At 43.4% G+C, this 24,646-nt stretch overlaps 1 protein-coding gene across 8 annotated transcripts in view; it reads right to left on the bottom strand.

Moving 5' to 3' along the window:
- The window catches only part of CGNL1 (cingulin like 1), a 170,888-nt gene that overhangs the window by 75,133 nt on the left and 71,109 nt on the right, over nucleotides 1–24,646 (bottom strand). For all 8 annotated transcript variants that reach the window (XM_043919010.1, XM_043919011.1, XM_043919015.1 and 5 more), the window contains 2 exons: nucleotides 20,441–20,576; nucleotides 12,362–12,574 (listed from right to left, as the gene is read on the bottom strand). In XM_043919010.1, the coding sequence (XP_043774945.1) occupies nucleotides 12,362–12,574; nucleotides 20,441–20,576 (349 nt within the window). The remainder of the gene's footprint in view (nucleotides 1–12,361; nucleotides 12,575–20,440; nucleotides 20,577–24,646) is intronic.

The raw sequence follows: 24,646 nt of genomic DNA, 5'->3' as shown, positions 1-24,646 counted from the left end.
ACATTGCCAAAGGTTCACCAGAGACAGTGGGTAGGATCACACCTAGATGGCAACCACCACACACACTGTCTCCCCAAGAACTTACAAGGTGGTCACAGGAACTGGGAGGAGGAGGAAGAATTGGTATTTTGGCAATCCATGCACAGAAATTCAATTTTTAAAAATATGTGCAATATTACTCCTAAAATGAAATGAAATATAGTACTGCAGGTAAGCAGCGGAGACAAGACCCACATCTTCGGACAGCAAGCTTCTACTCAGTCTCCGGCACCACACTGGGCTCCAGATGGAAGGGGGCTACAGAGCCAAAGCCTAGAGGTGGCAAGCATGGGGGGACAGAGTATACGTGTCTATCAGGGCCTGGGACTTCTGTGTAGCTGGCACTAGGCTTATCATGGATGACAGTGAGGGTCAGAGGTGAACAGGCAAGTGGCAGACACTCATGCATGGCTGTGACTCTAACTAGAGGGAGGCCATCAGAACTTGTTGGGGGCAGAGGTGGACTAGAGGACGACCCACCTGCACCAGGGTGGGTGTGGTCTGAAGAGGCCAAACCAGGACAGGACGCAGGGAGGGCTGTGGAAACCATGCAGGCTGAAGATGAGGCCTGAACCCACACAGCGGCCATGGAAAAGGAGATCTGAGGACGGAAGTGATGTCATAGACAGAGAAGCCACAGGCCTGGGCAGCAGATGGAAAGCAAGGACCAAAGCTGAGACAGAGGCTCCCAAGGACAAAAAGTAAACATACATCACTAAACTTGGGGCTTCCTCTAAGCCTGCCTAGGCGAGGCACAGATCAGCACCTCCATTTCACTGTACATGGGACAGACTGAGACAATGTAAAAGGTTTCATACGCTCTTTTAAAGTTTTCTTCTCATCGCATCCCCCTCCTTGTCCCCAAATGCACTATCACTTTGTGTCCCCCCTGAGATGGTCCACAGGTACACAAATATATATGCATATGGCTTCATTTTTGATTTTTTATAATAAAAATAGTATCTGTTTACAACAGAGGAAATAAAAATCAGGAAGGACTAGGCATCTTTTATATAGTCAATAAAAGCAAAGCCAGATTTAGAATCCTGACCTCTCCTTAAACTATATGACTGTTCTTTTTAACCTGTGCACATTCTGATTCACGCATACAGAGGATAGTTACTGAGCACTCTGCAAAGCACTGATGATACAAAGGATAGGATGGTCCCTCCTTCAAAATGGGGAGAATGACACATCACCTAACTGGTATAGTCCAGCAAAACAAGGACAAGACCAGGATGTGACCGGATGCTACAGTTCTGCTGGAGTCAGTGGCTATAAGGAAATGCAGCATGAAAGAGATGGCTTTGTCAAAATTTGTATTAGTTAGCTATTGCTGCATAACAAATTACCCCAAAACTCAGTGACCTAAAATAATAGTAAACATTTATTATCTCACAGACCTTCTGAAAGTAAAGAATCTAGAAGTGCTTTGTTTGGTAGTTCTGGCTCAGGGTCTCTAATGAGATTGGCCCAAGATACTGGCCAAGGCTGTAGTCATCTGAAGGCTTGAGCAGGTCTTAAGGATCCACGTCTAAGATGGTGCACTCAAATGGCTACTGACAGGAGGCTTCAGTCCTTCATTACATGAGACTTTCCACAGGCTGCTTGAGGGCCCTCACAACATGGCAGCTGGCTTTCCCTGGAGCAAGGGATTCAAGAGGAAGCCAGAGTGTCTTTTATGATCTAGCCTTGGAAGTCAGACTCCACCATTCCCTACTGGTCACACAGAGCAGTCCTATTCAACACGGGATGGGCCTACCAAGGAGTAAGAGTCACAGGAAGCATACATCACGGCAGCGGGTACACAGGATCTCAGAGGCCGGCTACCAGAAATGCCCTATCTACCCTGATTTACTTTGACACTGTAGATATTTGGGTCCACACTGCTTCTTATCTAATGGATTTAGAGCTTATGACATGCTCAATTTTCTGCTTAGAGTGATCACATAACAGTGCCAAGTTTTTCCACCAAGTGGAAATCTACTTAATGATCTTGGCAAGTCTTTAGAAAAATAAGCATCAGCAGAATTTAGAAGGTCAGAAAGAGGAGATCAAAAAAAGCATAACACAGACTGAGTATCATTTCTGATGACAAAATTAAGGCAGTTTTCCTTTGAGATGTTAAAGATGCAACTATTTGCAATATGATGGTGACTGCCATCATCTTTGGCTATTTAAACTAGCTCCTCTGCTTACAGTGCTCAGTTCTATGGCTTGACCACATCTGCAACTGGAAATGCACCTGACTACTGGTCCTCAGATAGTGGCCACTGTTTCTGCCTTGCTCACACTTTTGGACTCTGGGTGGTGTCCATGAATGGTTCAGAGATCTCAGAACATTTGTTCCTTTTGGGGAGATAGACAAGTGCCTTACTAAGTTTTTCTCTCTATTAACACTTCCATAAATGTCTAAAGGCATTTCTAGCACCATGACATTATAACAGCCTTGTTACAAAACAAAACTTTCCTTCTACAAACCTCACCACCAACATACCATACCAAACTTCTCCCTTCATCCATAGTCCCTATTTACCATCATCTACTTGTTCACGGACAAAGTTTATAAATTCAGTGAATGAACACTTGGCAAAGAATAAAATGTCACAAATAAAATAGGACTCTCCATTTCCCATTTCCCAATTCCCTTCCCCTTCTGCCCCACCTTCAGCAGAGAGAGACACTGGTGATAACCACGCTAAAAATGGAAATGGAGGGACCTCCCCAGTGGTCCAGACGCTAAGACTCCAAGCTCCAAATGCAGGGGGCCCATGTTGATCCCTGGTCAGGGAACTAGATCCCACATGCCACAACTAAGACCCAGCACAGATAAATATATAAATAAGTAATTTTTTTTTGCAATTTTATTTGATTTACTTATTTTTTAATTAACTTATTTTAATTGGAGGCTAATTACTTTACAATATTGTAGTGGTTTTTGCCATACATTGACATGAATCAGCCATGGGTCTACATTAATATATAAATAAATATTTTTTAAAAAGGAAATGGATTGCTGAAGAGACGCCACAGAACTGGTGCCTCCATATAAAGTGGCAGCATGAACACACACCTTGCTTGTAAAGACCAGAGCTGACTCCTTGCCACCGGAGGAATTTGCTCACATCACACATACACACACGCCTATTTAAAAGTCCTCCACAACCTAGAACCTATTATACAGAGTGAAGTGAGTCAGAAAGAGAAAGATAGGTATCTTATTCTAACGCACATATATGGAATCTAGAAAAATGTTTCTGAAGAATTTATTTACAAGGCAGCAATGGAGAAACAGACATAGAAAACAGACTTATAGATTTGGCGAGAGGGGAGGAGAAGGTGAGATGTATGGAAAGAGTAACATGGAAACTTACATTGCCATATGTAAAATAAATAGCCAACGGGAATTTGCTGTATGGCTCAGCAAACTCAAACAGGGGCTCTGGATCAACCTAGAGGGGTGGGGTGGGGAGGGAGATGGGAGGGAGGTTCAAAGGGGAGGGGACATAGGTATACCTAAGGCTGACTCATGTTGAGGTTTGACAGAAAACAACAAAATTCTGTAAAGCAATTATCCTTCAATAAAAAAAATAAATTGAAATAAATAAATAAAAGTCCTCCACGATTTCCACTGCTCTTAGGGCAAAGAAGAAAACCCTTCAGATGCACACAGGCAGTACAAGCTGGTCCCTATTCTACTCTCCACTTCCTCTCACTCCAGACTTCCGGTTATCCTTCACAGCCCAGCCTCACTGGCCTTCTTTCAATACCTTGAATAGACCATACTTCCACCCACCACCAAGTCCTTTGCACATGCTATTTCCTCTGCCTGGAACACCCTGTGAGCTTTTTTGGGGGTTGGGGGGGAAAGTGAAAGTCTTTGTAGTTCAGTCATGTCCAACTCCTTGGTACACCATGAACTATAGGCCGCTAGGCTTCTCTGTCCATGGAATTCTCCAGGCAAGAATACTGGAATGGGTAGCCATTCCTTTCTCCATGGGATCTTCCCAACCCAAGCATCAAACCTGAGTCTCCTGCACTGCCGGCAGATTCTTGACTGTCTGAGGCATCAGGGAAACCTAGTTAGTTTCTATTCACCCTTCAGATTCCATCCTCATTTTGTTCAAGGAAGCCTCCCTTGCCTCCCTCCATCCCTCCATCCCTCCATTTCAAGGTGCTTATCACAATACACATATTTATACATGTGTCTATCACTCCCACTCTGTTCCATTTTATCCCCACAACCCAGCACAGTGCCTGGCACAAATGAAATGCTCAATGCATAACTGCCTAATTAACTAATGACTATGGATGAACTACTTATTGATAGAGAGTCCAAAACTGTATCAACAACCCATTCCCAACTGTGAAGACATGATGCTGACTATTGGTTGTCAAACCTTCTGAGTTATTTTATGCCTTGACCTCTGGTCACTCTTCACCCAAATGGGAAACAGGCAAGAACTGTCCTCCCTCCCCTGGGCAAGCAAGACCAGGATGAGGCTTTTTACTTCTCCTCCTCCTGATTAAGGAAATGGCAACCCACTCCAGTACCCTTGCCTGGAAAATCCCATGGACGGAGAAGCCTGGTAGGCTACAGTCCATGGGGTCACAAAGAGTCGGACACAATTGAGCGACTTCACTTTTATTTTCCTCCTGATTAAGTTTCCACACTTGCTTATCACACCCACATGTGAATTCACTGTGATTTTCTGGGTCATCCGAGTGTACCGGGTGACTGGAAAGTCCTACTTCCACTCCTCTTTCCCAGGAGCTGTAGGAATATATCCAAAGCAGGGATGCAGGGGGTGTGGGTTTGATCCCTGGTCGAGGACCTAAAATACCATACACTACAAGGCATAGGCAAAAAAAAATTTTTTTTAATTTTTTAAATTAACAATAAATAAAAGGAGTTGGGCACATAGTCAGCAGGTTCAAGATGGGCTACTGCCCAGAAACTCTCAGAGAGATCCTGGGAAAGGAACTGTCATTCTCATGTCTAATTCTTAAGGATTTCATACAGAAAAGACTAGGAGGGTGTCAAGTTGCAGAACGATGTGCTGGTTCCCTCCTGACGGCTGCCATTGGAAGTAGTAAGCCTTTCCTGATCTCCTACAGGCACGGGCCTCAAACACAGCACCTGTAACTTCATCTTCCTCTTATTTGCACATTTTCTCCCCACAAGACTATATAAGATCTTTGAAGCTAGAAGTCATGGTTGGCCTGACTTGTGTTCTCAGTGACTGGCAGTGGTAAAACACACACAAATATTTGACGGGAAATGAATGGGCATGTGGGGGACTCTGACTCTGTGTTCTACACCCACGGCAAGTGACTTTGGCAGCTCAGGTCAAACACCAGGAGTGAAGTGCCAGGATGTTCTTATTGTTCACCAAGACTCATAAGAGGCTTACCAGGACCCATGTGCACAGCCACAGGGAGGTGACATGTCTGGGGCTTTGATGGAAGGTTCAAAGCAAACATCCTAGGACACCACACCAAGCCTCCTATTTAGCTACTTTTTAATCAGGACAGAATGCAGAAGAGTGATATAATTATTAAGAGCCAGTTCAGGGGAGAGGGAAACTAGAGAGAGGAAAAAAAAGAAGGAAAAGGAGAACTTTTTTAACCTTGAATCTTTCCCGTTTTACTTTTGTTGATGGAGGGTTCTGATTCACACTAGATCCATTAGAAAAGAGACAGTTTCCTTTCCCTGCGCACTGATTACAAACCTGCTGCATCCCCTAACATCTCTGCATCTTTGCATTCCCTACTCTCAACAGCGGCCCTTCAGAGTAAGTTGATTATGTGATGTTAAAGAGCTGAGGAAATACGGATTTCTACAGTTTCCCTCACTAACCTGGCTCCCCCTTGGAGAAGACAGAAATGAGATTTTACACTGAATTAGCCTTCTCTTAAGAGAGGCAATTCCACTGATCCTAAATTAGCGCTGGTTTTACCATCTGACCCTCTATTGACCTCACGCTTTGAAAAGAAATTGTTCACAGATTGGTAGGAAAGAGGGAAGGAAAAATCTAGATGTGCTATGGGGAAGCAGCATATATTCGGTTTTATAAGCTTGAGTGACATTTCCAAATCACTGAGTAAAACATAAACATAAGGCCATAATCGAAGGGCAGTTTTGGAGAGGGGGAAAAAAGTTTCAACATTACTGAATTTGAATAAAATTTCTCTAAGGGTTAAAGAATATAAAATGTGGGCATAACATTAGAAAGAAAACATACTATAAAGAGCAGAACAATATAAAAGCACACAGACTCAACATATAAGTATGTAATATACAACCCTGTAAAGCAACTATACTCTGATTTTAAAAAACAAATAATTTTAATTGATCATACATATATTCCCTGATTTCATTCTGATGGTGCTACGGAAGGAATTTAGGTACAACTGTATTAACTTTCTCTTTTTAATTTTTTTTTTAAACTGGAAGATTTTGGGGATTACAATACTATGCAATTCTTTCAAAATGTTCAGAAGGATGTAGTTTTAACCTGCAGGAGTACATAAACTTTTAGTTTACCATTTTTCCTCAACAACAACAAAAATGTATGTAATACAAAAACAGGCTGCTTTTAGAAATTTCTCAAATGTATCATTAATTAAGCCAAATACAATGCTTTTCCCCTTGCTTTTCCTATTTCCAGACTTGGCTGCTTGTCTTCAAGTCCCTGCATCTACATCCTCCTCTTTCTCCTCCACTCCTAAGCCCATCTTCTCTGTCCAGTCACAGCCCCCGAGCAGTGTCCCCCTCCCTCGTGGATTCCTCATCGTCCTGCCCAACAGCACGGCTGCCCTGCTTCTCACTACCCGACTTCCCCCAAAGGCCCCAGTGGAAACTTCCTATTCCCGGAAAGGCCTCCTTCCCAGCACCCAGGACCTGGCTTGGTCATTCTTCCTTCCTCACCCGTCATCATGCCCCCTGGGGGGTCTCTCCTGTCAGGTCTGACCTGAGCTCATTCCTCCTCACGCCTTACTTCTTCCAGCTGCTAATCTCTCCCACTTCTTGGTCACACCTCTACAGAACCACGCCCCCATTAGATCCCTAATAAAAAACAAAGTGCTCCCTCTCACCACTTAAAATCTACTCATCTGGGACTTCCCTGGTGGCTCAGTGATCGAGAATCTGCCTGCCAATGCAGAGGATATGGGTTCAATCCATGGTCTGGGAAAATTTCTCATGCTGCAGAGCCACTAAGCCCATGCACCACAACTACTGAAGCCCACACACCCTAGAGTCTGTGCTCTGCATCAAGAGAAGCCATCGCAGTAAGACTGCACACTGCAACGAAGAGTAGCCCCCTCTCTCTGCAACCAAAGAAAGCCTATGCAGCCATGAAGATCCAGCACAGCCAAAGCAGAAAAAAGGAAAGAAAACCTACTCACCTGTCATGGCGTTAGGGTATTCAAGCAGTCCTCACAATTTCAATCCACCTCATCTTTTCTATTGTAAATTTTTGGTGATTTTTTTTTTTTAATTACTTCAAAAGAATCCAACATTTTATTATAAAAAATTTCAAACATTAGCAAAGCAGAGAAAAGTGAAAGCGAAAGTGGCTCAGTCATGTGACTCTATGCAACCCCATGGACTATACAGTCCAGGGAATTCTCCAGGCCAGAATACTGGAGTGGGTAGCCTTTCCCTTCTCCAGGGGATCTTCCCAACACAGGGATTGAACCCAAGTAGAGAGAATAGTATAATTAACTGAGTCATCACCAAATTTTAACACTTATCATCACAAAGCTAATCTGGCTTCAACCATACCCCTACTCATTTTCTCCCCCCAGTGAATTATTTTAAAGCAAATTCCATAAAACAACACAGACTAACAAATGCAGAGAACAAGCTAGTGGTTATCAGGGGGAGAGGCAAGAGGATATTAAGAAGTACAGACTACTATGTATAAAATAAGTAAACTAAAAGGATACATTGTACAGCACAGGGAATATACCCTGTGTTTACAGTCATTTTAAATGGCATAAATCTATAAAAATATTGAATCACTATGTCATACACTTCAAACTAATAGTATATATCAACTATACTTCAATTAAAAAAATAAAAACAAAGCAAATTCCAGATAGCCTTCTACTTCACCCATAAATAATATTAGGTTGGCCAAAAAATTCATTTGGAGTTTTCTGTAAGCTGTTACAGATAAACCAGAACAAACTTGGTGGCCAACCCAATACTTTAGTTGCTTTAAAAGATAAAGACTTTGAAAAACAGTACTTTGGCCACCTCATGCAAAGAGTTGACTCATTGGAAAAGACCCTGATGCTGGGAGGGATTGGGGGCAGGAGGAGAAGGGGACACCAGAGGATGAGATGGCTGGATGGCATCACCGACGTGATGGGCATGAGTTTGAGTAAACTCTGGGAGTTGGTGATGGACAGGGAGGCCTGGCGTGCTGCGATTCATGTGGTCGCAAAGAGTCGGACACGACTGAGCGACTGAACTGAACACTGTTTTCACCCCTAAAAATTCTGTTTATATTGTTTCTTACTATCAGTAAAAACAGAGATAGTGTTTAAGTGTCCCCAATTATTTATTTTTTTGGTTTTTTATAATTGGTTGGTTTGAAATGAGAGCCAAACACGGTTCATGCTTTGGATTAGGGTCTCTGACTCTTAAAACTTTCTTTTTGTGTCTAACCACTTAACTTCAAGGATTCCCTTGCAGCTCAGATGATTAGGAATCTGCCTGCAATGCAAGAGACCCGGGTTCAATTGCTGGGTTGGTAAGATCCCCTGGAGTAACAACCCACTCCAGCATTCTTGCCTGGAAAATCCCATGGTCAGAGGAGCCTGGTGGGCTACAGTCCATAGGATCGCCAAGAGTTGGACACGACTAAACGACAAACACTTTCGCTCCACTTCACCTTAACTTCTCTTGCTCCACAAGGCTCCAGCCCAGACACACATCGCACGTTCCCACCTAACAAGGTGTTCCTTATGCTGTACTTGGTTCCCCAGTGTCCTCAGCCTCCATGCTCACACGTCCAAATACCCCTCACTGCTCCCTCCATGAAATCTTTCCTGGTTGCCACCAACACAAGCCATCTCCTATGGCACTTCATTTCTACTTCATTTGGGGCATTTACTCTTTCCAATTCTGTAACTGGCAATACCAGGCCCCCAGAAACTCTTAAGGTCCAAGAGGCAAGCAGGGAAGTTGGTAGAGGAGCTGGAATTTGACCTGAGTCTAGTCTCCGAGAAATCTGAAAACACTGACCACTGACTACACTTCTCTTTTGCTCAAGAACTGGGAACAAGAAGAGGGTAAGGATTAAAATAAGATGCTATCAGCTGTGGAGAGTCTTCATTTCACTCCCAGATGACAGTCACACACTGCCTGTCCATTTCTGCATGTGGATCCCAGCCACTGCCACAAACTCAAGGAGAAAGAGGACATTTCCTTTTCAAAACTGGAAAGAGTGTAAAAGAGTATAAAAGAACACAACATTAAAAATAGAAGTATGTTATGAAACAACATGTAAAAGTCCTCAACAGTCCTTTTAAAGACTGCATGATAGAATCCTCTAACAACGTGAAGACTCCCCCCCCCTTCTGTGGGGAGATAACTGAAGCAGCTTACCTAATGCCCCCAACCATGTTCACTCTGCTGTACAAGGACACCCCCCCCACCCTCCAAAGCCCCCAGCACCAGGGAGCTCATGAATTCTCTTCTGTTGAGCAATCAATCTGTTCTTAAAAAGGTGCGGCTCTCTGGGTCTACGAAAACCACTTTTACAGAGTATCTGTTTGGAATACCTATAAAACATCCTTAATATAATGCGATGGTTTTCACCAAATGTTCTAGCAATTTAAAACTTTTAGTGCTCAAGCTCCAGTGAGGATGAAGTATTTGCTATGTGACAGTGATAAAATAGCACTTTAGGAATTTTTGGCCCTGGGGTAGTGGCAAAAATTTAAAAAACTGATGCCAGGAGGTTGGGCTGCCTCCTAAGGCTTACCAAGGAAATAAACCTTCTAAAATAATACACTTCCTTAACAAAATGTCAGCTTTTAATCACAGTAGTGGATGAGTCCCTACCAAGACAGGAAAAGTCTAAAGGCTGGTATATAAATTTAAGTAACACTTTACAAAATTAAAAAATCTTATTTAATGCTCTCTCTTCCAAGTAGTTAATATAACACTACTAGATTTCTATTATATAGTACCCACATATACATAATGTAACAAAAAGGCAGCATCTGTCCATTACAGTGCTAATTTTTTTTCCATTAAATATGATCCTTTTCTGTTCAGCCACATTTGCCACATTTGTTCAGCAAACACCTTCAGAAGCAAAAGCTAATGAGGTGTAAAAACACAATCATGATCCTCTTTAAGAAACCGCAGGGAAATGAAAAAGCAAGGCAGAGAAATTCACAGAGAAACAGCAGTTTCCTAAAAGATTTCCCACATCATCACTGGAGAAAATTTAACCGGAACCACACACTAGGGACTGAAAATCCAGTTAAGAGAGGAACTGATCCTCCACTTTCACTCATCAGACACTGCAGAGATGTGATCATGCATCAGACACTGCGCGAGGGACATGGACAAGAGGACAAAAGTCACACACTGTCAACCTGCAGATGGCCTGTATTTGGTCTGTGTGATCCTTTTTTGTCTAATGTGAAGCAATGCTTAAAAGTCAGGAGCCTAAATCTTTAAGATTATCTCATTCCCATACAACAAAGATACGTCCTCACCTACCATCATTCCCTTCCCTGCTTATAACATGCGACAGCAAAGGACCTAGAAGCTTCCAATAAAGTCTCCTGCATCCTATGTGTGCTGTAAGCTTAATTCTCCTTAGAGTCAAAACACTGCAAACCTGCCAAATATCATCCTCAACTACCCCCTTCAATGAGTAAACCATGTTAACTCAAGCTTTGATGTAAGGTCTGAAGATAATAAAGACGTGATGGGTCCAAAGGAAAATTATTTTACTCAGCAGCCTGTTGGCATGTTCCCCAAGAAGCAGCAGCACATACAGGCCAAGAGCAAGGACACCAGGCTGCTGCACAGAAAGAAAATGAGATGGAAAAAACAGATATGTCCCTGCAAAGCACTGAAAATTAAATGAGTTTCACTTTTCTCCCTCAAACGAAACCAAATCTCAAAAAAGTTAAGATAGGCAAACGAACAAAAAAGTTAAGATAGGCTTTTTTCTTTAACTACCTCAGTAATAATAAACCCAAACCGACTATTTTTCCCAAACGTTTTACTGTTATACAAACAAATCCATTTTTCACTTCTTGTCATCTGCAATTACTGTGCTGTAACTGAAAATCAGTGAATCACTATGGAGTGTAGGGGAGAGAGGACTGACCAGCTCTGAGCTGTTACTGTAGTCATCACAGAATAAACAATATCAAGCCTTCTTTCTTCATCATCTTTAACCTATATATGGCAGAGAACATAAAAAATTTACACTGTGTAATTCCTCTCTTTCCCTAAAGATGGCATGACATTTCAAAACATTTTCCCCTTCATTTCCCCCTTTTCATAATCAGCCAACTCAAGGCCCACACCAAAGACCTCAAAATAATTTAGAATCCATTTGTAGGAGCCAAGAATTCAATTAAGAGAAAAATTATCTCGCAAAGCTTTGGGCAATTCAGCTCATTAACCCTCTTGTAACTGTGCTGAGAAAAGAACTTGAATCGTCTAACAAAAGACTTCACAAGTCAGAAAGAACAGAGCGGAGCAGGGGGGAAAGATGCCAGAAACATCCTGTCCGCAATCCTGCCCCATCAGCAAAGGCAGCAATGCCCTAGGAATCCTGGAAGGGGTCACTTCTAGGCCTCTAAATCTCACCATGTACCAGAGATTTTAAGCAGGGCCCTTAAATTTTTTATGTTTATGGACTTAAGGTGGTCAACAGCATAACTGCTGAGTTTACTGCTTGTGAATAAGGTCCGGATCAACAGGACTTTCCTGGTGGCTCAGATGGTAAAGAATCTGCCTGTAGTGCAGGAGAATCCAGGTTCAATCCCTGGGTCAGGAAGACCCCCTGGAGAAGGGAATGGCTACCCACTCCAGTATTCTTGCCTGGAGAATCCCATGGACAGAGGAGCCTGGTGGGCTACAGTCCATGGAGCTGCAGAGAGCCAGACATGACTGAGTGGCCAACACTTTCACTTTTCACTTCCTGGATCAATGATGGGATGAAACTGAGTTTCACTCTGTCATGAAAAGGAAGGCAAACAACGGACACAGGTTTGGGCGAGGGGGTCCTGGGCCTCCCCTGTGCCCCACCTGCCCCCTCCAGCCAGCACCCACCTTAGTGGCCTCCTCCACGCTCTCCCGCAGGGCCAGGAGCTCGGCGTCATACTGCTCCTTCAGCTTGTCCATCTCCCGGTCGTGGCTGGAAACCTCTTCCTTCAGGGCTCCCTTCAGCGCGGTGAGTTCACGCTCCCGCTTCCTCAAGAGGTCTTCCTGCTCCTCTTTGGCGATGAGCAGATGCTGAAGGTCCTGCTTTGCCTGCAGGAGCTCCTGCAGAGAGAACACACGAGCAGGGAGCTGAGGATACAAGTGTTCTGTTGAGCGGCCCTGCGCCTCCACCTCGGCCCCCGCACTCAGGGTCACACCCTCACCAGACCTCCCTATTCTCTCCCCCTCACGCTACATACTGGCTGAGCCTCCATCCTCTCTTTCTCTTCCCCTTCTCACAAGCCACCATATCCCTTGATTCCACTACCTTAGCTTTCCTGAGATTTAATTTGAGGTAGAAAAGGGAAACTGGTTTTATTCTCGATGCTCTGAGGTGCCAGGTCTGTGTTTTCCATCTCACTTCACTTCAGTGCAATGGTCTGCAGTCCCTGCTTCCCTGGTAGCTCAGAGGGTAAAGTGTCTGCCTGCAATGCAGGAGACCCGAGTTCAATCCCTGGGTCGGAAAGATACCCTGGAGAAGGAAATGGCAACCCACTCCAGTACTCTTGCCTGGAGAATCCCATGGATGGAGGAGCCTGGTAGGCTACAGGTCCACGGGGTCACTAAGAGTCGGACACAACTGAACAACTTCACTTTCACTTTTCACTTCAGTGCAACGGTCTGCAGTCCCTGCAAGTGGCCTTCATGAGCTGTTGCTTCATTGGCAGGGGAGGAGGGGACCAGATGCCGACTTGCTGGCCTCTCTTACTTCACCCCTGGAACCCTGATCCCACAGCCCAAGTCCTCAGGATGCCTCTGCTCCATTCTGAGCAGGGATAATAGTCACACATTCTCCACCTTCCCTGCCTCATAACCTCACTGCTCACGAGCAAAGTCACCAAACTGGGGCAGCAAGTTCCACTACCAGCGGCATTACCTCAACACAACTGTGTCCTGCCTAAGCTGGGCATTCCTCTCAGGTCACCATTCCTTGTCAGACCTGCTCAGCAACCCTCAGGCTCAGGCTTCCCCTGCCCCACAGACGTCCCTACTGTGCACTCAGCCAGGACTTGGGCTTGATCACCCAGCTCCTCTGCATGCCAGGCCTCCTCCCCGCCCCAAGCCACTTCACGGACAGCCAGCTTCCTCCTCACCAGGCTGCTCCTAGTCTTTACTGATCAGTCGTCTTTTTTTTTTTCCTGTCATTTTGTTCCTTTCTGTTTCCTTGAATCTATGTCCTTTTCCTCAGGGGACAAGAATCCTCTCAGTCAAGGGCAAAAACAAAAAAAATACACACACAAAAAACCAAGCTTTCCACCAAACTTTTGAAAGTATAATTTCTGTTCACTGTGTGTACTTCTTGATCACCTTAATCTCTTGCAAATGGCTTTTGCTCCTACTATACTGCCACTGTTCCCTCCAAGGTTGGCCTCTTCACCTCGACATCCAAAGGCCTTTGCTAAGTCTTCACTTTTCTTTACTCTCCTTTGATCCTCTTTGGGGCTTCCCAGCTGGCTCAGTAGTAAAGAACCCGCCTGCCAATGCAGGAGATGCAGGTTCAGTCCCTGGATTGGGAAGAACCCCTGGAGGAGGAAATGGCAACCCACTCCTGTATTCTTGCAGGAAAATCCCAAGGACAGAGGAACCTGGAAGGCCACAGTTCATGGGGCCACAAAGAATCAGACGTGACTGAGCAACTGAGCATACACACAAGCTTTGATCCTCTGCACCCGTACCCTTAGAATTCTCTTTCCCCTGCAGTTCAAAGATACTACATGCTCCTGTTTTCTTCCCTTGGGCCACTTTTTCTGTGACAATCTTTTCTGGCTTTTCCCTCCCTCTTCCTAAAAAGCTAAGATGATCCCCAAGAATGTGACTTCACATTCTTCACTCTTTTTTGGCAAGTTCACCTAGTTTTGTTTTGTTTTCCAACTATTAATTCTACATAAATAACTCCCAAACCTTTACCTCCAACTCTTATCTGAGTTCAGACCTGCAAGACTCAGCCATCTGGATGTCCCTCAGGCACCTAAGATTCAGGAGGCTTATGTTTCTCAGTGAATTCATCAAGTCTCTTCCTCTCCTCTTCCTTTGTTCATTACTCTCAGGGACAACAGCACCTGCTCAGGAGCTCACAGGCTCGGGAGCTTGGTAACAACCTTGATCCCTCTCATCTTTGTCCCTCATGACTAAATAGTTCTGTAACATCTAAGATCCTTTTCCCCCTCTCCGGGGTTAGGCTCTCCTCACCTCTGGCCCAGGTGGTCTGCACGAGCTACCAACGGCTCCCCCACCTCCAGTTTCTCATCTGCAGTCTATGCCATCACCCACAAGGTATCTTCTGTCAGGGGCATCCTTCACCCCTCTTGGTCCCATCTGTCTCTGTCTTTCAGAAAACCTCTCAAGACTCAGATACTGTATGACCTGCTCCAAGAAGTCTTCCTTGAATCCTCTTCCTGAATACCCAACCTCACTTTAGCTGTGCTTCTCACAGTACTTAATACTTTTACCTTGCAGTCCTTGTATCTAGATGCTATTTGCTTATCTCTCTCAGCTGGTGAAGAATCCGCCTGCAATTCAGGAGACCCCAGTTTGATTCCTGGGTGAGGAAGATCCGCTGGAGAAGGGATGGGCTACCCGCTCCAGTATTCTTGGGCTTCCCTGGTGGCTCAGCTAGTAAAGAATCCACCCACAGTGCAGGAGACCCTGGTTCGATTCCTGGGTCAGAAAGATCCCCTGGAGAAGGGAAAGGCTACTCACTCCAGTATTCTGGCCTGGAGAATGGACTGTACAGTCCGTGGGGTTGCAGAGAGTCAGACACAATTGAGTGACTTTCACTTTCACTCACAAGATTACAAACTTCTTGAAAAGAAAACAGATCTGATTTATATTTTTGACGCATGGATCAGTGATAGCTGGGAGCAGGCCTGTTCTGGGCATATATTAGAATGGGCAGTACAGCAAGAGACTGGAGATGTCAGAATTCTAAACTCATCCGTTCTTTCACTGGTAGTTCATGAGTAAATACACATCCTGTCCTCTCAGAGCGCCTGTAGAACTAAAGGAAGGGCTGTCACCCAAGAACTGAGGTCTCAAGAGAGAAAAATATTTTGCATTCAAGATGTGGGTCACTGATGAGGGGGTGACACTATTAGTATCAATTTAAGAAAAACTGACAATGGAATTTCCTTCCTTTGTTCTAGAGCAGGGGTCTCCAACCCCCAGGTCACAGACTGATGCTGGTCTGTGGCCTGTTAGGAAGCAGGCTGCACAGGAGGAGGAGGTGGGCAATGGGAAAAGCTTCATTTGTATTTACAGCTGCTCCCCATCACTCACATTATGACCTCAGCTCCGCCTCCTGTCAGATCAGCAGTGGCGTTAGATTCTCACAGGAACACGAACCCTACCGTAAACTGTGCATATGAGGGATCTAGGGTGTGCACTCCCTATGAGAATCTAATGCCTGGTGATCTGAGTTGGAGCTGAGGCGGTGATGCTAGCACTAGGGAGCAGCTGCAAATACACACTATTAGCAGAGAAGTTTGACTGCACAGAGACCGTAATAAATCTATTGCTTGCAGACTCATATCAAAACTCTCAGATGGGACCATCTAGTTGCAGGAAAACGACCTCAGGGCTCCCACTGATACTGCATTATGGTGAGTTGTACAATTATTATAAATTATATCACAAAGTAACAATTGTAATAGAAATAAAGTGCACAGTAAATGTAATGCACTTGAATCAACCCGCCTACCCTGCCCTGGTCTGTGGAAAAACTGTCTTCCACAAAACCAGTCGTGGAAAAGGTTGGGGACCATTGCTCACATTGCTAGGGCATGTACATACATTAAATCAAGGGAAAGTGAAAATCGCTCAGTCGTGTCTGACTCTTTGCAAGCCCAAGGAATTCTCCAGGCCAGAATACTGGGGTAGGTATCCTATCCCTTCTCCAGCGGATCTTCTCAACCTTGGAACTGAACCAGGGTCTCCTGCATTTCAGGCAGATTCTTTACCAGCTGAGCTATCAGAGAAGCCCCATTAAACCAGGGGAGCCTCTGCAATTCCAGGGTGGAGCTGCACTGCACAGACTAAGACTTAGTTCCTTAAGAATTGAGCTGGCAGGCATTAATAAGCTCAGAAGAAACTTCCAGAGAATCATCCAGGTAACTAGAGCAACTCTGACTCTTCCAAAGCACCAAACACAAAACACATAAGCAAATTTTATGACAATATATACCATTCTGCTATTTATCAAACTGTCCAGTTCACGGCTATTAGAAACACCCTCCCCACATCACTGTTGCTATTGGCAACCCCTCTAGGTCTTCCTGGAGCCTCCTGCCAGCTTCTTCACAGCAGGCCTTGTGAGTCTACTCCTGTTTCCTGCTCTTACTCTCACACATTTCTCAATTGTTTTGATGATAACGCAGTTCCTCTTCCCACACTTATCTTTTCCAGGATATATCTGTGTTTCATGTTGCCTTTTGTGTACTGCCACCAATGCATGTCAAGAAACTAAGTTTTTATGGTCCATTCTACACCAACATGCTGTTATCTGTGACTGGGGCTGCTGCTTAAATGGACTGTGCTGTACCAATCCAATCAGATTACACCTCACCATATCACTGAGAAGCACTTGAAGCTTTCCAGGGTAGAGACCAAAAGGCACCGGGAGATTTCAAAAACTTCACCACCTCTGAGGCTTTACTGTCAATTCTATCAAGCCAAAGAAGTGAGATAAAACATATTGCTGCTTTCTAATCACTCAATCGTGTCTGATTCTTTGCGACCCCTAGGACTGTAGCCTGCCAGCCTCCTCTGTCCGTGGGATTTCCCAGGCCAAGAATACTGGAGTGGGTTGCCATTTCCTTCTCCAGGGAATCTTCCAGACCCAGGGATCAAACCCGTGTCTCCTGCATTGGCAGGTGAATTCTTTACCACTGGGCCACCAAGGATACAAGAGTAAAACATATAAATCTCAAAATATATGCAAACATCCACCAGAGATGCACATGCCAGTCTGCAGACTCCCACCAAAGAAAACAAAGGAAAACTCTGGGTATGCAGAATCAGCACTTTCAAAACCTATACACATCTAGGCTAGCTTCACACGAAGCCACAAGAGATAAAGACCTAGTATGGATGTATATTTGGGGGTGGATGGGGAGGAGTAGGGGGGTTAAGTTAAAAAGACTATTTGGTACTAACTACATAATAAGAATTATGCTAAGCACTTCTAAAAATCATAGATGAATACTATTGTTCTCATTTATTTAAAAAAAAAAACTGGAATTCTGAGATGCTATTAATAACATGCCTAAGATAACCCAGCATATAAGTGATAGAGCCAAGATGAGACCCAGATTGGATAACAATGCTGGTTCTCTTCACCGTACAGCCTCTGCAGGCCTGACAACAAAACTACATGCTCAAGAGAGGCTGAGGAGCAAGCAGTGTGGCTGTGCTCTGGCTCTCGGATGCAAATGAAGAGTACTGGATTCAGTTGGAAGTGCCTAGAAGGAGGTCTACCTATTTAAACTGAAGCAAAGAAACTTGCCCAGAACCTGAAAAGACAACAAGGAAAGTTGAGAAGAAAAGGGAGCATGCTCTGGGAGCTGGCTGTTAACAGCAACAAGCCAGAGGCTGTCCTAACAGTAGGGGCACAGAAAGACACAGACCAGAACATCCAGAGGAGCCACTCACAAGTCCACAGAACATCTTCACACACCACCTACCCATAGGTATTCCATGTCAACAGGAAAAAAACCATTGATCTAGACCCTTTGCACAAAAGCTTCCACAGAAGCTCTTGCTCACAGAAAAGACAAGTAAAGGTCATATATCAAAACTACAGCTGACAATCCAAAAATCAAACAAAAAAGAAAGAAAAGAAATGGGAATTCCATGACAGTCCAGTGGTTAGGACTCCTTGCTTCCACTGCAGGGAGCACTGGTTTGACCCCTGGTCAGGAAACTAAGATCTCAACATGCTACATGGTGTGCCCTCCCCTCAAAAAAACATACAGCTGACAAAGAATTATGTCATTTTTTCCACAGAAAGATGGCCTAGAAATTGTAACACAGCTGGTGAGAATCATCATTTTCTTTACTGTGTATAATATTCAGTAACATCACTTCAAAATAAGCTTATACTTACTTTAGAGATTTTATTTCTGAGCACCAGTCTACCCCTAAACCAACAGGATTTCATAACCAGAATATTTTACTGATATGTAAGTACTTGCATCTTGGTAAATGTCAGGGATAAAACACCATAGGATTCTGTTGGCCTATCTGTCAACACTATAAGCTCCCATCAGAGATGATCTTCAGTAATCAGAGAACCCCCACTGTCATGAAGCTTAGAGAGAGGTCTCATTTTTACCCATCACTACCAAACCCAAGGGAAACATACTCAGGGTCAAAGAAATGACTACTTGAGCTATAATTATTTTTGTATCTTAAATAAAAAAAGAAATTCAAAACCATCAGTTGGTTACTTAAGAATAACAAAGTCATTCTATTCTTGGTCATTTATTAATATCTGGCTTATCCTAAGAGAATAGGTATTTTGTACTATGTCTTCCTTTCTTCTGTCTTTCCTTTAATCTTTTTTTTTTTTTAAATAATGATTCTATCCTCTTTTCATACTGACTCCATATAGAGACCCAACGTCATTTAATAGAATGTATAGTATTAAAAGATATTTCCTGAAAAATCTTGTGCATTATGCAGGCCTCACAAAATACAGGGCCTTCAAGCTTTTCCAAGCATTCAAAAGCAGAAGTGTTTAATGTTTGCTGAGTTTAAGAGTCTCTTCTAAGCCAAGTCCAATGGAAAAGTTGGCTACAACTATAATCTGTTATCAGATTCCCCCGACCACTTTTTATTAAGATATGAAAAATAAACTGAAAGTGATGAGGAGATGGGGTCTATTTAATTTGTGATATAAAAATCATAGATCATTTTTCAAATGTCAGTGACATGTCAAAGGAAACTGATAAAAATAGTGAGGACAATTTTCCAGAGGGAGAGAAACCCACTTTGGCACAGAGAAGCTCACTGTGTCCTAACTTATCTTGCAGAAAGGCAGCAGTAGAAGATATAGCTCCCATTATAAGAAGGGCAAAAAAACAGAAGGCCAGCAACACCAGGAACACTTTTAAGAAAAGATGTGCTGTTTCCCTTTCCTGCGATTCTCACTATTAGCCTCTGCCTGAAAACACATCACCAAAACTGAAGCTCACATCACACTTGCTGTGTACCATGTGTAAGTCACTCAGTCGTATACGACTCTTTGTGACCCCATGGACTGCAGCCCACCAGGCTCCTCTGTCCACGGGATTTCCCAGGCAAGAATACTGGAGTGGGCTGCCAATCCTTCTCCAGTGGACAATTTGTCAGAACTGTTTACTCTGACCCATCCATCTTAGGTGGCCCTGCAGGGCATGGCTCATAGCTTCACTGAGTTATGCAAGCCCCTTCACCATGACAAGGCTATGATACATGAAGGGGATATAATAATAATATTGTGGTTATAAGAAAATTATCTAACTATTTAAATGCATGCTGAAAAGCTTACGGGTGCAATGTGGTATTATCTGTAAATTCCCTTGAAAAAGTTCATGGAGAAGAATAGAGAGATGAATTTTTTAAAAACCAACAACAAAAAAATAAATAAATAAATAAAAATTAAAAAACAAAGTTGAATGGATGGACAGAAGAAAAAATGGAGTAAATACGGAAACATGTTGACAACTGTTGGGTTTGGACTGGGACTCTACATGAGTTAACACATTATTCTTTCTACCTTTCTATACAGTTGGAAACTTTCCTAAGACAAACTATTGCATATGATGCTCTCACAAAAGGGAACCATATTCACAAGTAGAACAAGCACACATCAGACAATGGCTCCCAGTGCCCCAACCTATCCCATACCCTCCAGACAGACAGGGTCTCTCTTGTCACCTGGCCCCAGCTTACCTCAATCAGAGCCCCCTTCTCCCTGTCCTCAGATTGTTTTGCACTGTCCAATTCATCATGCATTTCCGAGAGCTGGTCCTGGAGATCTCTGATTTCAGTCTGGTGCTGCTCCCGTTCCATCTTCACCTGGAACAGCCTGGCAGAAAAGGAAACCCATGAGAGACACTCTCCTGGTCTCTGCTTATTTTCATCCAGTCTGATTTCAGACCTTCAGATGGTCAAGCAGAGTCATCTAAGTCCCCAAGTAGCCTCCCATTCTCTGTTCTGTGCTGAACAAAATATCACAAACCAGAAAGGCACTGGTAAGAATTATACCAGCAGTCTAACTGCCCAAGGAGAAGACAAGTGAGAAATCAAGCCAATGTAATGGGAAAGGTTATACAACGACATTTCCTCCCCAAAAGGAGACCACGTGGTACTAGAATTTGGATAGAGAAGACAAGGAATTAGGCCACAGAGCTGTTTTCACTAAAGCCACCCGACTCTGTATCACCCCACCCTCAGTACTCCAGACCACTAGAGTCAGCAAATTATGGCCTGTGGGCCAATCTGGCCCACTGCCTGCTTTTGTAAATAAAGTTTTATTGGAACAAAACCATGCTCATTCATGTATTGCTCATGGTCATTTGCACCATACAATGGCAGAAATTAACAATTTCATATGGTATGGTCCATAAACTCTAAAACATTTACTATCTGACAGAAAAAGTTTGCCAACCTCTGTTCCAAATTAAACTCACAGCTATTCTACCTTTTTTTTTTTTTTTTTGCAAAGTCTTTCAGTTCAGTCACTCAGTTGTATCCAACTCTTTGCAACCCCATGGACTGCAGCATGTCAGACTTCCCTGTTCATCACCAACTACAGGAGCCTACTCAAACTCATATCCATTGAGTCAGATGATGCCATCCAACCATCTCATCCTCTGCCATTCCCTTCTCCTCTCACCTCCAATCTTTCCCAGCATCAGGGTCTTTTCAAATGAGTCAGTTCTTCCCATCAGGTGGCCAAAGTATTAGAGTTTCAGCTTCAGCATCAGTTCTTCCAATGCATATTCAGGACTGATTTACTTTAGGATGGACTGGTTAGATCTCCTTGCTGTCCAAGGGACTCTCAAGAGTCTTCTTCAACACCACAGTTCAAAAGCATCAATTTTTTGGTGCTTATCTTTCTTTATAGTCCAATTCTCACATCCATACATGACTACTGGAAAAACCATAGCTTTGACTAGACTGACCTTAATTGGCAAAGTAATGTCTCTGCTTTTTAATATGCTGTCTAGGTTGGTCATAACTTTTTTTCCAAGGAGCAAGCGTCTTTTAATTTCATGGTGGCAGTCACCATCTGCAGTGATTTTGGAGCCCAAGAAAGTAAAGTCTTTCACTGTTTCCCCATCTATTTGCAAAGAAGTGATGGGACCGAATGACATGACCTTAGTTTTCTGAATGTTGAATTTTAAGCCAACTTTTTCCACTCTCCTCTTTCACTTTCATCAAGAGGCTCTTCAGTTCTTCTTCGCTTTCTGCCATCAGGGTGGTGTCATCTGCATATCTGAGGTTACTGATATTTCTCCTGGCAATCTTGATTTCAGCTTGTGCTTCATCTAGTCCAGCATTTCTCATGATGTACTCTGCATACAATTTAAATAAGCAGGGTGACAATATACAGCCTTGACATACTCCTTTCCCAATTTGGAACCAGTCTGTTGTTTCATGTCCAGTTCTAACTGTTGCTTCATGACCTGCATACAGATTCCTCAGAAGGCAGGTCAGGTGGTCTGGTATTCCCATCTCTTTAAGAATTTTTCAGTTTGTTGTGATTCATATAAATGCTTTGGCATAGTCAATAAAGCCGAAGTAGGTGTTTTTTTGGAACTCTCTTGCTTTTTTGATGATCCAGCGGATGTTGACAATTTGATCTCTGGTTCCTCTGCCTTTTCTAAATCCAGCTTGAACATCTGGAAGTTCACGGTTCACATATTGTTGAAGCCTGGCTTGGAGAATTTTGACATTAATTTGCTAGCATGTGAGATGAGTGCAATTGTGCAGTAGTTTGAGCATTCTTTGGCATTGCCTTTCTTTGGAATTGGAATGAAAACTAACCTTTTCCAGTCCTATAGCCACTGCTGAGTTTTTCACGTTTGCTGGCATACTGAGTGCAGAACTTTCACAGCGTCATCTTTTAGGATTTGAAATAGCTCAACTGGAACTCCATCACCTGCACTAGCTTTGTTTGTAGTGATGCTTCCTAAGGCCCACTCGACTTCGCATTCTAGGATGTCTGGCTCTAGGTGAGTGATCACACCATCATGATTATCTGGATCATGAAGATCTTTTTTGTATAGTTCTTCTGTATATTCTTGCCACCTCTTCTTAATGTCTTCTGCTTCTGTTAGGTCCATACCATTTCTGTCCTTTATTGTGCCCATCTTTACATGAAATGTTCCCTTGGTATCTCTAATTTTCTTGAAGAGCTCTGTAGTCTTTCCCATTTTATTGTTTTCCTCTATTTCTTTGCATTGATCACCAAGGAAAGCTTTCTTATCTCTCCTTGTTATTCTTTGGAACTCTGCATTCAAATGGGTATATCTTTCCTTTTCTCTTTTGCCTTTCACTTCTCTTCTTTTCATAGCTATTTGTAAGGCCTCCTCAGACAGCCATTTTGCCTTTTTGCATTTCTTTTTCTTGGGGATGGTCTTGATCCCTGCCTCCTGTACAATGTCACGAACCTCTGTTCATAGTTCTTCAGGCACTCTATCAGATCTAATCCCTTGAATTTATTTGTCACTTCTACTATATAATCATAAGGAATTTGATTTAGGTCATACCTGAATGGTCTAGTGATTTTCCCTACTTTCTTCAATTTAAGTCTGAATTTTGCAATAACGAGTTCATGATTTGAGTCACAGTCAGCTCCCGGTCTTGTTTTTGCTGACTGTATAGCGCTTCTCCATCTTTGGCTGCAAGGAATATAATCAATCTGATTTCAGTATTGACCTTCTGGTGATGTCCATGTGTAGAGTCTTCTCTTGTGTTGTTGGAAGAGGGTGTTTGCTATGACCAGTGCGTTCTCTCGGCAAAACTTGACTAGCCTCTGCTCCGCTTTGTTCTGTACACCAAGGCCAAATTTGCCTGTTACTCCAGGTATTTCTGGACTTCCTACTTTTGCTTTCTAGTCCCCTACAATGAAAAGGACATCTTTGTGGGTGTTAGTTCTAGAAGGTCTTGTAGGTCTTCATAGAACCGTTCAACTTCAGCTTTTTCAGCATGAGTGCTCGAGGCATAGACTTGGATTACTGTGATATTGAATGGTTCGCCATGGAAATGAACAGAGATCATTCTGTCATTTTTGAGATTGCATCCAAGTATTACATTTTGGACTCTTGTTGGCTATGATGGCTTCTCCATTTCTTCTAAGGGATTCTTGCCCATAGCAGTAGATATAATGTTCATCTGAGTTAAATTCACTCATTCCAATCCATTTTAGTTCGCTGATTTCTAAAATGTCGATGTTCACTCTTGTCATCTCCTGTTTGACTACTTCCAATTTGTCTTAATTCATGAACCTAACATTCCAGGTTCCTATGCAATATTGCTCTTTACAGCATTGGACTTTACTTCCATCTCCAGTCACATCCACAACTGGGTGTTATTTTTGCTTGGGCTCCATCTCTTCATTCTTTCTGGAGTAGTTTCTCCACTGATCTCCAGTAGCATACTGGGCACCTAACCAACCTGGGGAGTTCATCTTTCAGTGTCCTATCTTTTTGCCTTTTCATACTGTTCATGGGGTTCTCAAGGCAAGAATACTAAAGTGGTTTGCCATTCCCTTCTCCAGTGGAGCACGTTTTATTAGAACTCTCCACCATGACCCGTCTCTCTTGGGTGGCCCTACACGGCATGGCTCATAGTGTCATTGAGTTAGACAAGGCTGTGGTCCATGTGATCAGATTGGTTAGCTTTCTGTGACTGTGTTTTTCAGTCTGTCTGCCCTCTGATGGAGAAGGATAAGAGGGTTATGGAAGCTTCCTGATGGGAGAGACTGAGGGGTAAATTGGGTCCTGTTCTGATGGGCAGGGCCATGCTCAGAAAATCTTTAATCCAATTTTCTGTTGATGGGTGGGGCTGTGTTCCCTCCCTGCTATTTGACCTGAAACCAAACTATGGTGGAGGTAATGAAGATAATGGTGGAGGTAATAAAGACAACCT

Source organism: Cervus elaphus, chromosome 12 (assembly GCF_910594005.1).
Source record: "Cervus elaphus chromosome 12, mCerEla1.1, whole genome shotgun sequence".
NCBI lineage: Eukaryota > Metazoa > Chordata > Mammalia > Artiodactyla > Cervidae > Cervus > Cervus elaphus.
The sequence above is the reverse complement of the archived record's forward strand: the minus strand, read 5'-3'. Positions and strand labels throughout refer to the sequence as shown.